Source organism: Rhopilema esculentum, chromosome 20 (genome assembly GCF_057945365.1).
Source record: "Rhopilema esculentum isolate cy_ngs chromosome 20, ASM5794536v1, whole genome shotgun sequence".
NCBI lineage: Eukaryota > Metazoa > Cnidaria > Scyphozoa > Rhizostomeae > Rhizostomatidae > Rhopilema > Rhopilema esculentum.
This window is the reverse complement of record NC_142834.1, coordinates 14219739-14232971: the sequence shown is the minus strand read 5'-3', so window position 1 is coordinate 14232971 and position 13233 is coordinate 14219739. Positions and strand designations below refer to the sequence as shown.

At 37.6% G+C, this 13233-nt stretch overlaps 1 protein-coding gene across 1 annotated transcript in view; it reads right to left on the bottom strand.

The window, feature by feature from the left end:
- Positions 1-4437: 4437 nt before the first annotated feature.
- Positions 4438-13233, bottom strand: part of LOC135687685 (hemicentin-1) — a 30726-nt gene continuing 21930 nt past the window's right edge. The window contains exons 9-10 of the mRNA XM_065204317.2: positions 11486-11579; positions 4438-6640 (exon numbers count right to left, since the gene is read on the bottom strand). Coding sequence (XP_065060389.2) covers positions 11492-11579 — 88 coding nt within the window. The 3' untranslated portion in view covers positions 4438-6640; positions 11486-11491. The remainder of the gene's footprint in view (positions 6641-11485; positions 11580-13233) is intronic.

The following is a 13233-nucleotide window of genomic DNA, read 5'->3' as shown; positions in this document are numbered from 1 at the left end:
GTATCGTCTTGGACTGGTTAAATAAAATATTTGTCTAAAACAATCTTTATCCCGGTCTTCGACCACTTTTCTGGTTCTTTGTCTTTCCGCTCCCTCTAAAACGTTGATCAGTCAATCAATATGTTTTTTATAGATAACTGTAGTTTGCAGAGCATGGGATCTGAACAATTTGTGTAAAACTCTAATTTTGCATTGACAGGCTACACCTAAACGAATAACTCACCAACTCGTTGGGCTAACATGCATCCAACGTAGAAGGTGACGTAACCATTCGAACCCAGGCCTTATGACGTCAAAAGGAAAATTGTTGCACGCCGAACGAATGCTACCTGACTACGATAATACGATAAGCCATAATTTTCATGGACAAAAAACTTACTTTTCTTTTAGACCTTTTATCTAAGGAAATCCTTTTCGACGCTATGATGGGATCCTATTTTCCATAAGCTAAGACCTTAAAACTTTCACCGCCGCCAACTTTATCATTGAATTACAGAGGGACGCCATAACAGATTAGCATATGATGCCACAGTTCAAGAGAGTGTCGCTCGATGAACTTTCAAGTTCCCTTATCATTTTGAAAAGGCCCCGTGCTTTTTTCATTCTACAGGGCCGCTTTGTTGTGATTGATCTACCATGTATGATGAAAAACAAGCATTTACATATTTTCAAACATGATTGTTAATTTATATACAGATTCCCTGACGAGTTCCGAGAGGTAATTGACTCTTTCAAAAACATACGAGATTTTCACCAAAACAAAAGAATGGAAAGCTAGGGATTTTAAGCTGAAACAATAGAACTTACACCAAGTTGCACGATATTTCGATGGGGTGACTTGCCCTTTTGTACGTTCGGAGACATAATCAGCCCAATAGATTTGTGATAAGGATGAAAGGGAACTGGCAACATCACGGCAAGCTTGCAGTCCGCGGAAGGCACTATTCTGCTACACCGAATAAAATATGGGAAAAAGGCTTTTTTATATGCAGTTAAGGAATGTCCTCAGAAAACAGGCCTTCGCAACTAAGCACTGTTACAAAATGCCTTATAAAAACATTTTGGTAACACGATTATTCTGAAATTTTATATTGCTAAAAAGTCAAAAAAAAGAATATTAGAAAAGATAAAGGTATGGAAGATAAAGGTGTGATTTATTTACATCAAACGCCTAAAGACATCAGTTACTTATAAAAACAGTGCCTGCCTATTCGGCTTCAGGAAAATTCTCGTCTGTGTTAATTTGGGCCTATTTCAGAACTGGACCTAATGTTGCACCACAATTGACATCCATTTTGATTCGGCATTGTTGAAGTTCATGCTCATATAAAATCACCTAAAACTCACTCATTCCAAATCTTCTTGCCAAACACAGAAACAAGATTCTACAACCGATCTTCTCTTCCCAGAGCCTGTAACCATCTTCTCGTTTCCCAGATTCGCTAACTTGTCTTCTCACAAAACAAACATCAGCAAACTTGACTTCACCCTCTATCTCCCTACCCCAAGCCTTCTTTTCCCCAGGCCTATTTCTAACTCTATCAACTAAAAATGTAATTATAAAGAAATATCAAATAATGCTTTGATTTCATACAATTGAAGGACCTTTTGGAAAGGAGCTTATCTTAATAATAATAATAATAATAATAATAATATCATATTTATACAGGTTAACTTTGGTCAGCAACAACGTGCTGTTATCAATAAAGGACCTGTCTAAAATATACATGGATTACCGAAATAAAAATTAAATACATGATGAAAATGAAATCTAAAAAGTCGAAGTTAAAATTTTTACAAAAAGTCTTAAATCTTAGAATTGAAGTTTCACACTTCATTTCGTCTGTTAGTTTATTAAAAATCTTTGCTCCTTGAAAGTAAAAGGCCTTCTTGCCTGCTTCTGATTGTACTTTGGGCAAAACAATATTTTTTGCATTGGCACGAGTACACTGCCTGTGTTTTACTCTAGTGAAATAGTTTCGAAAGGCGTGTGGCGATACGCTATTCAAACTTTTGAAAACTTCAAGAGCACACATCTTGTTTCGTATACTACTGACTTTCTCCAGCTGTACACTGTCCCTGTTGCCATTTATTACTTTCAGTGCCCGTCTGTGAATGTTCTCATACACCATCTTTTTTGATGGTGCCATCATCTTTTCATAGTAGTAATTTCATTTGAACTAGTAATCCAAAGCTCAATAGAACGGAGATGGGGCTCCAATGAGAAAATTTTTTTTGTTTCCATTGTTCGAAGGCATCCCTTATTTAAGAAATATTACTTCATACCCTGTATAAACCATATCATTATGCAGGGGCATCATCAAAGGGGGTACGGGGGCGCTGTTCCCCCAATACTTTGTCTGTCAGCAATTATGGGTTAATTCCGGGCAAAAGAAGCATTTTTTGTACTCCCTCTGTAACTTTGTAACAATTGTAATGTGTTAACATTTCTTTAATAGTTGAGTTTTCATTCTAAAGTATGGCATTCTAAAGTTTGGCATTCTAAAGTATTAATTTTATAACAGAAATGCACAAAGGCAGCAAATAAGATCATGTATCTTACCACCCCATCAATAAAGAGTGAGACACGCCCATATTTGTCGGCAAAGATCACTTCTGTACCCCTCTGAGGCCTCCGGAAATTTTGCTGGCTTCACCCTTGTTATTACGTTAGTAATTGCTCATTACTGTCCTGTTGCAGATGTACTTAAAAGTATATGTAAGGACATGACCTTTTAACCTTTTTTATAAACAATAAAATATGCTTAATGCCTATTGTGTTCATAATAAATAAAAAGAAGTTGTTGATGTAGTCAAGTTTCGTTGTTAAGATAACACACGTTCGTTAATGTTTTATGTTTTCAAGTGAAGTAAAGATGAGCTTTGCACATGTCTAGGGTTTTCTTTGATTTTTTATCAAGCCTGCGCATGGGGTAATAATACCCATAAATACAAAGAGTAACATATACAAAATCCTTGCTTTTCAATAGGGATTCAAGGGCCCAAAGACGAAACTTACAAAGGACCAAAATCTTGAATGACGAGTTTCAAGAAGGCCACCATTTCTGTCGAAGAAGACCCTTACTCTTGCTAAAAGAAGCGGTACAAAAAGAAAACGGGATAAAGAATTAAATGGAACGAAAACGGCATACAGTAAGACCGCTATTAAAAGGCATACCTAATAAAAAAAACTTTGAAAAGATTGAAAAATAATATTTTTCCAAAATTGCGTTCAATGTAAATTTTTTGCACGAATCACCTCCCTATAACGGAAACTCTCCTACAATAGCTAGCCCCTACGAAGGAGATCTCCCTGCGATTGACATTTCCCCACTATACGTAGACATCCCCTTACAACAGACACCTCCCGACGATAGATACCCCCTTTCATCGGAAACCGATTTTCTTTCTTGGTGTCTCTACAACGGGCATCTACCTAACCATTTTTAGGGAGCAAAACGAAAGCAAGTAATCACGTGACTATTCTGCATTTGTGGCTCTTACGGGAACAAGCCAGTTTCGAATCATGGATGCGGAAACTTTTGAGAAAAGGTTGCTTTTATAAGTGTAAGAATAAAACTTTGGTTTATTTGATGCAACTATGATATTTGATAGTTTTTATTGAAGCGCCATGAGTTGTCAGTTTTGTCCATAGGCCTTCGCGCTAATGCGTATGTATATATGCTGCATTTCCTTATTGGTTCCACTGATCTCGAAAAAAGACTGGATCGAGCTTCTCCAGCCCAGCGTTGATTCCACATTGCAGCGTCCATCTTGAGACCTCGCCGTGTTGCATGAGCCTAGAAAGCAATCATGTTGGTTTCAGCTCAACTTGCTTTATCATAGCAAAATTCAAAGTAACCGTTGAAGCAGAAACTTGCATCATTCGCAAGTGACGTTAAACATTTTTGCCATAGTACTAAGCTTATGTAACAAAGAATTCACTGTTCACTTATTTTCCTAGGCCTTTTCGATCTTAGAATATTTTAGAATTTAATAGCTAATGCACAATTTAAGGCGCAGCACTGTGTGTGCACCTTTTTAACAAATGGCAGCCAAAGCTTTAGGCGCGAGAGGTCTCAAGATGGAGAGACTCGATCAGACAGAGGGACAGAGATTTTACGGTGAAAGAGCGTCTGTTTATGTACCTTGATCTCAACCAATTTGTAAAACAATTTAACTGACTTTAAATATTCAGGCTATGTTATACTGTTAAATTGTTAGAATTATATATTATTAGCTATTTTACATTGTTAAATATTTTTTCAAATTCAAAATTTCCAACAACAAAAAAGCAAATTTTAGTGATGTAATCAATATTGAACTCTTATAACGCCGCTTATGGGTGGCCATAGTGGCAGGACGCAGCGTGGGCGCAAGGCTAAGTGGATTGGATTACAAACCAAGGAGAAGATTAACAACACCCAAAGAGAGACATTTTGCATCAATAATATATTCATAAGTGAAATATATGTATTAACGTAAACAGACGTGAGCTGTTACTAGGATTATCTTTGCGTATTGAATATTTAGTTTATAATCTATAAAAGTAAAATTAATTCAAAAAAAAACTCGACGAAAAAAGTATCGGGTGCATTTTAAGTCAAATAAAAGCTAATTAATCAACGGTTTCGTAAGCCAAGACAATTAAACACGAGTAGCAAAACAACTTCGATTATTCTAAAAAGCAATAATTCTTTACCAAGCAAATCAAGGACCGTTTGCAAAATCTCGGCCAGCAGATTGGGCAGTTTTCACCGTCCCGGGTCAATTTCGTGCAGTTGCGGTTCGCAAGAGATCACACTTTGAAATTTCAAAACTGTCCCGTTAGGCTGTTTCATTTTTACTGTACCAAGAAGACGGTTAGGGTAGAGAAGGAATGGGCGGTCTCAGCTTTCACCGCGCTTTCGGTAGCCTGCAAGTTACGCTATAGTCGTTTTCAAGTCAATAATCGACCGCTTCCGGTACGTTTCATATGCACGGTACATCTGGCGTATCCGGAAGGTTCATAACGGAACCTTCTCCCAGCTTTCGAAATACGAGCAGGTCTATGAGCACTGATTTTTTCAATTATCTAAAATATCTACAAAAAAGGACGCGCGATAACGTAACATATTTTAAGCATAGCAAACATTGCTTACGCTACTATAAGATGCAACGAAAACATTGCTTACGCTACTATAAGACGCAACAAAAAGTTGTCCGCTTTATTTTTAATGGGGTCGGGGTCTTTTAAAATGCACGCATATTCTACTGAGGAAAATGGGCCTAAAATGCACGTATTTTCTACGGAGGAAAATGGGCCTAAATTCTGCTAATAGTGGTAATAAATGCCGGTTCTACGTAGTGACAATTCAAACAGTCCTACCATTAATAGCGTTTTGTAAATAATTCTAAAAAAACGTAGTCGGACACTGGGAAGCTAGCAACGCCTAAAGCAGAAGTTTCCAAAAACTCAATGTCACCCCGTCTCCTGATATAGGCCTTTTTTGGCCTAACTGAATGCATACTTTAAGAGAAGCTCTTCAATCAAAATGAATATAGCTAGATATAGTGGGTGTTTCATCTGGAACTTTTGAGAAAAATGATTCTGGAACTAGAAATTAAGAAAAATTTCTGGAAGCTTAAATTTTGCCATAGGGTATTTAGCGGACGGTGGAATGACACACAACAAACAAGCAAAAAATTGTTTATTATAAAAGGCAACTCAGACTAAATTTAAAAGATAATGTATGACACGGTAGTGCATTAATTTTTTTTAAATAATTACAAAACAGTGCATCGTTTGCGAAAGAGGCATCTTATGTCTGGAATTATTTAATTGTTGTTAGGGAGGCAAACAGCTGCTGCTGTTGAAATGTCTGAGTGACCCCCGTCTAAGATGTCGAGGCACCATTGACTGAAAAGAGTTATATCCGTGCGATTTGTCTATATGAACGGGGGTGACAGACACTGCAACATTTGCTGTTGTTTGTCCCGATGAACAACTTTTACTTCTAGCACAAAATTTCGAATTTACAACATTTCGCTTTGATAAGTTACGAACATGACACGAATTACATAATAAAAGACAAAAAGTGCAAGGCTCGCCATAAAAATTGCTTTTCAAATGTAAACTTGAAGCAATGCGTAGCAAAAACATTGATTGTTTTCATTGGCGACAAAGGGAAATAATGCATTAACAAAATAACACCAAATAATTTATAAAACAATATCAAACAACGGAGTCACACATTTTTCTAAAGAAAAGCAACGGACCTAACCACGAGTCTTGGGGAATAACACTCAACATTATCTGGCTAAATTGTGAAAGCTTCAAAGAATGCAAATTAAAGAAACCGGAAAGGGCTGTCACAAGTAACTGTCAAGCTTTAACCAATCAAATAACAGCAGTCAACGTTTGATTGACACTTTTACCATCCAATCAAATCCAAACTTTCAGTGAACGACACTCACCAAACAGTTGCTGAGTAATGGCTGATGGGTTTTGATGCCAACGTTATACTCAAATATTTTTCAAAAATGAAAATTGTTCAGGGTATATTTTGTACTTTTTTGTCCAACGATGATCAGCAAGATGGGTAAAAAAGTTGTAAATACTGTTTTAAACATTATGCTATGTTTTTCAGCGGTCAAAGTCCTACAAAATAACAGAAAAAGAATTAACATCTGGACGAACCCCACACTAAGAAACTTTCAAGTTCACGAAAGATTCACAGAGAATAGATTGGCAAACATAGGCAAATTCTTAAATACTGATAGCAAGAAATTGCAAACTTCACAGAGAATAGATTGGCAAACATAGGCAAATTCTTAAATACTGATAGCAAGAAATTGCAAACTTCACAGAGAATAGATTGGCAAACATAGGCAAATTCTTAAATACTGATAGCAAGAAATTGCAAACTTCACAGAGAATAGATTGGCAAACATAGGCAAATTCTTAAATACTGATAGCAAGAAATTGCAAACTTCACAGAGAATAGATTGGCAAACATAGGCAAATTCTTAAATACTGATAGCAAGAAATTGCAAACTTCACAGAGAATAGATTGGCAAACATAGGCAAACAATATTGGAAACTAATGCTTATATTATGATACAGTTCCAATAATATAATAGACAAGAATTCATAATTGGATACCACCTCTAGATGGATTTCCAGAGAATTGCAAAATGGTGTGATATGGTAGCTAGCAAAATTGTGCATAAGTCTACATGCCCATTAACTTATTACGAATTATGGGTAAAGTGATAAATTAAGCGGTAGTTAGAATGCTCGATATTTGGCTTGGCCTAAGTTTGTTCGCACGTTCCGCGGCTGTGATCGGCTTAGCGGCGAGAGAGACCACATGATTTAGCGTAAGCTCTCAGCCAATCAAGATTTGAGCCCTATGCTTGATGTGGTACTGTATCATTTTCTTCAATTTTCTCCATTTCACAGTACTTCATATATAAATGAACCATCCACGGAGACGAAATGAAAACGGTAACGCGAGAGTGACTGAATTCTACGAGAATTCTTCTTTTGGTTTTGTAACAGTGGCCTCTCTTTTAAAAGTGGCCATCTATTTCAAAAGTGTCCATCTTTTTCAAAAGTGGCCTCCTTTTGGAAACGGGCTTGGAGTCGTCGTCATGATTAACTGTACGATACTGTTGCTTAGATAGGCCCAATAAGACGCCGAACACAGAGAACATCCAGGAGTATTCGTTCTCTTGTCGCCTGAAGCTAGAAAGGGGACCTGATATAAAAAAATGTATTGGAGCATCGGCGGCTTTTTGATTTTAATTAGGTGATATTTTTGACAATGCACCGCGTAGGCTGTTTGTGCAGTAACTGAAACTTGAAATACATTGGAAGCTATAGAGCCTGGAGACACTGTATCTTCTGACAAATAAATGCTAAAAATAACAGTACATGGCCAATCCAGGCCATTGTTCGATTGCCATTCTTAATATGATGTAATTTAAGACACACAGTGCCTTCTAAAGACCTTTGGAGTGCCCTTGAAGTAAATTTTTCTTACGGAAAAAATCATCATATGGCGGCAGTAGGAACCAGGGGCGTAACTTGGCCAGTAGGTTTGGGGGGGGGTGAAAAGGGTTTCTGCCCTGCAAAACTGAGTGGTGCCCTGCAGACCTCGCAGCAAAGGTTTGTCTATACTCTATAGGTTACTAGTGAAAGCTTCACCAGTGTACACTGGTCTTTACCAAGGAAAAACTTCTAAGCAATAAAAACAAACTTGAAACTTCATTGCCTATGAAATATCTATTTCTCTACGTGAGCGTAAATCATATGTCAAATTTGATTTTCTTTGATAATAAAGCTTCTATCTCGTGGCATATGATTTTTTGGTGCAGTATATGGGCGAAGCAACGAAATTGAGCCCGGGGGGACTAAGAATCAAGTTTAGTGATATAGGAGGACCCACCATGGTTGGGTCCGACATGAGGAAAATAGGAAGGGGCATGTTATGCTAAAACTCTAGCGATAGACGTTGGGGAAGAAAAGAAACGCCAACCTTTCGTTTCAGACTGCACATAGTTGTGAATGACAGAGGAAGATGTTTTGTTTTGATTGGGAGAATTTTATTTCCTGAACAGAAATGTGCAGTTTCTTGTATCGAGAAGGCCATCCAAAATTAAAACATTGCAATGATACAGAAAGTGATTTACTGAATTAATGCAAATAAAAGAAAAATAATAAAAATGTACGTGAAAAAGTTAGAAAATTGATCAAACAAAATCGGCATCTTAACAGTTTACTCTCTTTTTATTTCATGCACTGTTAAAAATTAATAGAAAAAATGATAAAAAAATTCTTATCTTGACCAAAGTGAGGGCCTTCAGCCCCCTATTCCCCCCAGTGACGCCGTGCCTGTCATGAAAATAATTTACAACTTAAATTAATTTATAAAGACTCAACCTTGCCCTCATAAACATATTCATCAATCATTGCATCCATTGGCTATGACTTTCGGTAAGACATGATTTCGCTTTGCAAATAACGGAGCTTTTCCTTACATACCTGTTCCGTTCTCTAAAATGCAATATCAGGAAGGTAGGTTCATAACAAATATGATATTTCCATTTCAAAATTCCTAAACGGCCCTTTGCGAACTTCAGAGGTGACATTTCTGCGTGGGAACAAAGCTCTTCTTGGCGCCCTGCGAAATCTTTGATTGCCCTGCGAAATCGACTATTTTTAAGATTGGGGGGGTGCTGCTGTGTTAGGCCCATTTCTGAAATAGGTCCCGATGAAAACAGTCGAGAGTTTTCCTTAAAGATTCATTGCTAACAATGAGCCATTGCGCTAAGCAAGCATCCCATAATGCATTTTCAGACTGTCTGAAATCAATTTTGGTTGATCCGTAGAAGTTTGCTGCCATTGTTTGGATTGTCGCCTGGACAATTTGCCACGCTCACAAAGGCTAACTGTTAGCAATGGAATGGAAGGTCCTTTTGTGCTGGATAAAGCGGCCCCCACGAATCCTTCGGAAAAATTTTAGGTAAAAATGGGGATGAGGTTTGAATCCTGATGCACAAACGTTTTTGTTCATCTACGCAATATGTGACAAATGCTTTTTGGGGTTAGTGAGATCTTTTCCAAATTTTTTTTCAACAGGGCATCTAATGCAAGGTATTTCACAGTGGAGTGTCAGGTCTTAGACCTGCTTACCTATTTTCATTTCAAGGGAAAGAAAGTTGGAAAGGAGAACGGTCTCAGAATGTAACTGCAAGGGTTTCATCCAGCGATTTCCATGTTTTCATTGCACCGTTCTACCTACGGATGTGTTGCCATGAAAATAACAACGGGGCTCTCCCAACGAATTTTACAAAAAACAATAACAAAAAGGAGAAACTACTTTTTGACATTAACTAGGGAGGCTAAGCCCCCCTCAAGCCCCCCCCCAGTTCTACACCTACGGTTCTATATTAAAACACTTGTATATGGTCCACGGCATAGATACGCCATTCATTGAGTGGTTTGGACTGATTTGCTGGTTACGTATAGGCCGTTTCGTTGCCAAATGTTTTATTATTGACATTGCCAAGGCCGAAGGAACAACAGTGTAAGGCTGGTGTTTTTTCTTCAATCAAAAAAACTTTCAAACAGCTAATTCGAGTTGTTTTAGGATTATGAAAATCCAAATTTATCTGGCTCCTGGCTTTTGAAAAACGAAATCGTCATCGAAAAGATATGAAAAAAATTTCTAGAAAATCAGTTTGATAAAATTCGTTGCCAGAGTGTTGAAGGATTTTTGATAACGAATTCTAAAGGCTTTGAAATTCAATAATTAGCGAACACCCAGAATCACTGGATTAACGTGGGTGTAAGCGCGTTAAATATGATCATAGCGACTTACGATAACACAACATAACGAAATTAATTCGCCAGCTTGATTACTTTCAGTATAGACTGGCTGATATTTCATACGTTGTAGCCAGGGATCAAGACACATGCGCATGTCTGCAGCGGTAGCGATTATCAAAAGATGTAGCCCATCAAATTAATAATTTCGCACAGGGAAATTGCTCGATTTTGCCATAGTAGATAAAATAGGTCGGCCTTCATTGGAGCCTTTTAACTGTCCGTTGTATAGAGGTGAGCGTTGTATAAACGTTCCTTTAAGAGCGTTTCGGCCATTTGGGACAGAAATATCTGTCCGTTTTTCAGTGGTGTCCGCTTTTTAGTGGTATCTGTTGTATAGAGGTGAGCGTTGTATAAACGTTCCTTTAAGAGCGTTTCGGCCATTTGGGACAGAAATATCTGTTCGTTTTTCAGTGGTGTCCGCTTTTTAGTGGTATCTGTTGTATAGAGGTGCGCGTTGAATAAACGTTCCTTTAAGAGCGTTTCGGCCATTTGGGACAGAAATATCTGTTCGTTTTTCAGTGGTGTCCGCTTTTCAGTGGTATCCGTTGTATAGAGGTGAGCGTTGTATAAACGTTCCTTTAAGAGCGTTTTGACAATGTGAGACAAAATATCTGTCCGTTTTTCAGTGGTGTCCGTTTTTCAGTGGTATCTGTTGTATAGAGGTGCGCGTTGAATAAACGTTCCTTTAAGAGCGTTTTGACAATGTGAGACAAAATATCTGTCCGTTTTTCAGTGGTGTCCGTTTTTCAGTGGTGTCCGTTGTATAGAGGTGCGCGTTGAATAAACGCTGCTTTAAGAGCGTTTCGGCCATTTGGGACAAAAACATCTGTCCGTTTTTCAGAGGTGTCCGTTGTATAGAGGTGCTTGTTGTATAGAGGTTCCTTTAAGAGCGTTTCGGCCATATAAGACAAAAATATCTGTCTGTTTTTTTTAACGGACAAAAATATCGGACAAAAATATCTTTCAGTTTGTGTAAAACTTAACCCTCCACTAAATTTCGGCTTAGGCGGCCTGTAATGAAAGGCACGGGGTCCCTTCCCCCTGAGGCAAGAAATTAGAGCATTGTAGACTGTGGTGTAATATGAATAAAACTGCAAAGTAGATTCCTACCATTTTTCAGGCATTAACTTCCCCTTCTGGAATCATTTTTACCGTGTCATCTGTCCCTCTTGCCCCAACTGTATACTCAACGCCGGATCCTTGGCTACAAGAAAGAAAAATCCATTCAATACAACACTTGCTTTAAACTATCTTAATTTCAACAAACAGGATTGTGCATGGGAAAGAAATTAGCTTGATGTGTTTTTGTGGCGAGCTTCTTTCCTTATCGATGATATAATGGTTACCAAACAATTTATTTTGTTATTTTAGGAAAAGAATCAAACATAGGTTATAGGATAAGTTGATTTCATCAGATTTCAACTCCATTGCAATGTCACAGATTCAAAATGTACAGCGGTGGCACAGTCGCACACTTTTTCAGCCCTATCTTTAAAGGTATCCAATTTGCCAAATAACGATTCTATCAAATCAGCAGCGAGAGGTTATCGACAGAAGAATCAGAAATTAGCAGCTCGATGGGCAGGATCAACAGAAGCTTCATGTCAAATGCATTGTCAAAATTGATGTCTGTCGATGTTATTTTTACGTTTCCAATCCGAGCTTAAAATAATCTGCTCACCGCGATGACCTAATGTACGACGTCAAAAACGTTATCATTAAATTACATTTTCTCTATGAAGCTTTGATATTGAATAAGTCGCGTTCTTGTATCGGATTTGAGTTTCCTATCATAGATCTTTTTCTTTCGACATCAATACTGGTGTGACAACATGCCTAGGCCTAATCCACAGCTTCCGACAACATCTGCTAGGCCCATTGACAAGACTAGCGGGGGTCAGGCTTGTAATATTGCGTTACAGCGCATGGAAGCTGGCTTTCGCTTCTGCCCCATCTTGCCCAGCAAGGCGAACTGTTTTCATTCAATCTTCCCTTCACCGCTGTACAGTTATTCCTTTCCGTGATCCTTTGCTCCGGCGTGTCGTACTGTTCGGCACAGTTATATACGTGTTCGTGGACATATTGGCAACATCAATTTGTGTTGCGTATTAACCTTCACTGCCCTCAAATGAATTGTTCAATCGACACTTTCACGTTTAGAAACAAATCGAATGACCCAGTGTAAGTTCTCCTCATAATGTAAGTGTACTACATTAAATCTTCAAATCTCCTGGAATAATTCAACTACGGGGTCTAATACACTCTTTTCTAGAAAAACAAACTTTCTAAGAACATTTATTGGCCAAAAAATAAGAACAACGAAAGAATATGATCAGCCTCTGACTAAAATTAGAAAAACGGGTTGCTCTAGTGTTAACAAATCTTTGAAGATTTTATCAGCATAATCGTGAGGTCAAAAATTTCATACAAAACCTATACTTAAGAATAATCTTTCATATCGACATAGGTTAATTTGCTCAGTAAAATCAAAATCTTGTATTTTACATAATAAAAGCTAATCTTCAAAAGAATAAAAGTTAAAGATTTACCAGAAATTTTTAGAAACAATTTGTTTTATAAAGTTGCCGAGAAATCAATATTAAGAAAACTCGAATCATAAATTTTGGAAAAAAATAAAAAATAAAGCCTCGGCAAAATTTATGTGATTCATATAAAACCTGTCGGCCTTCAAAATTGGAATTTAATGCCAAATAAATGAATTCAAAAGAGTCACGGTCTTAAGCAACAGCACGGAAGTGGTGCGACTGCAAGCTTTTCTTCTTAAAAGAATAACTTGATTTTTTGAGCCTCAATATGCATCAAAATATGTGATTCTGAGCCGAAAATTTGTCTTAGGT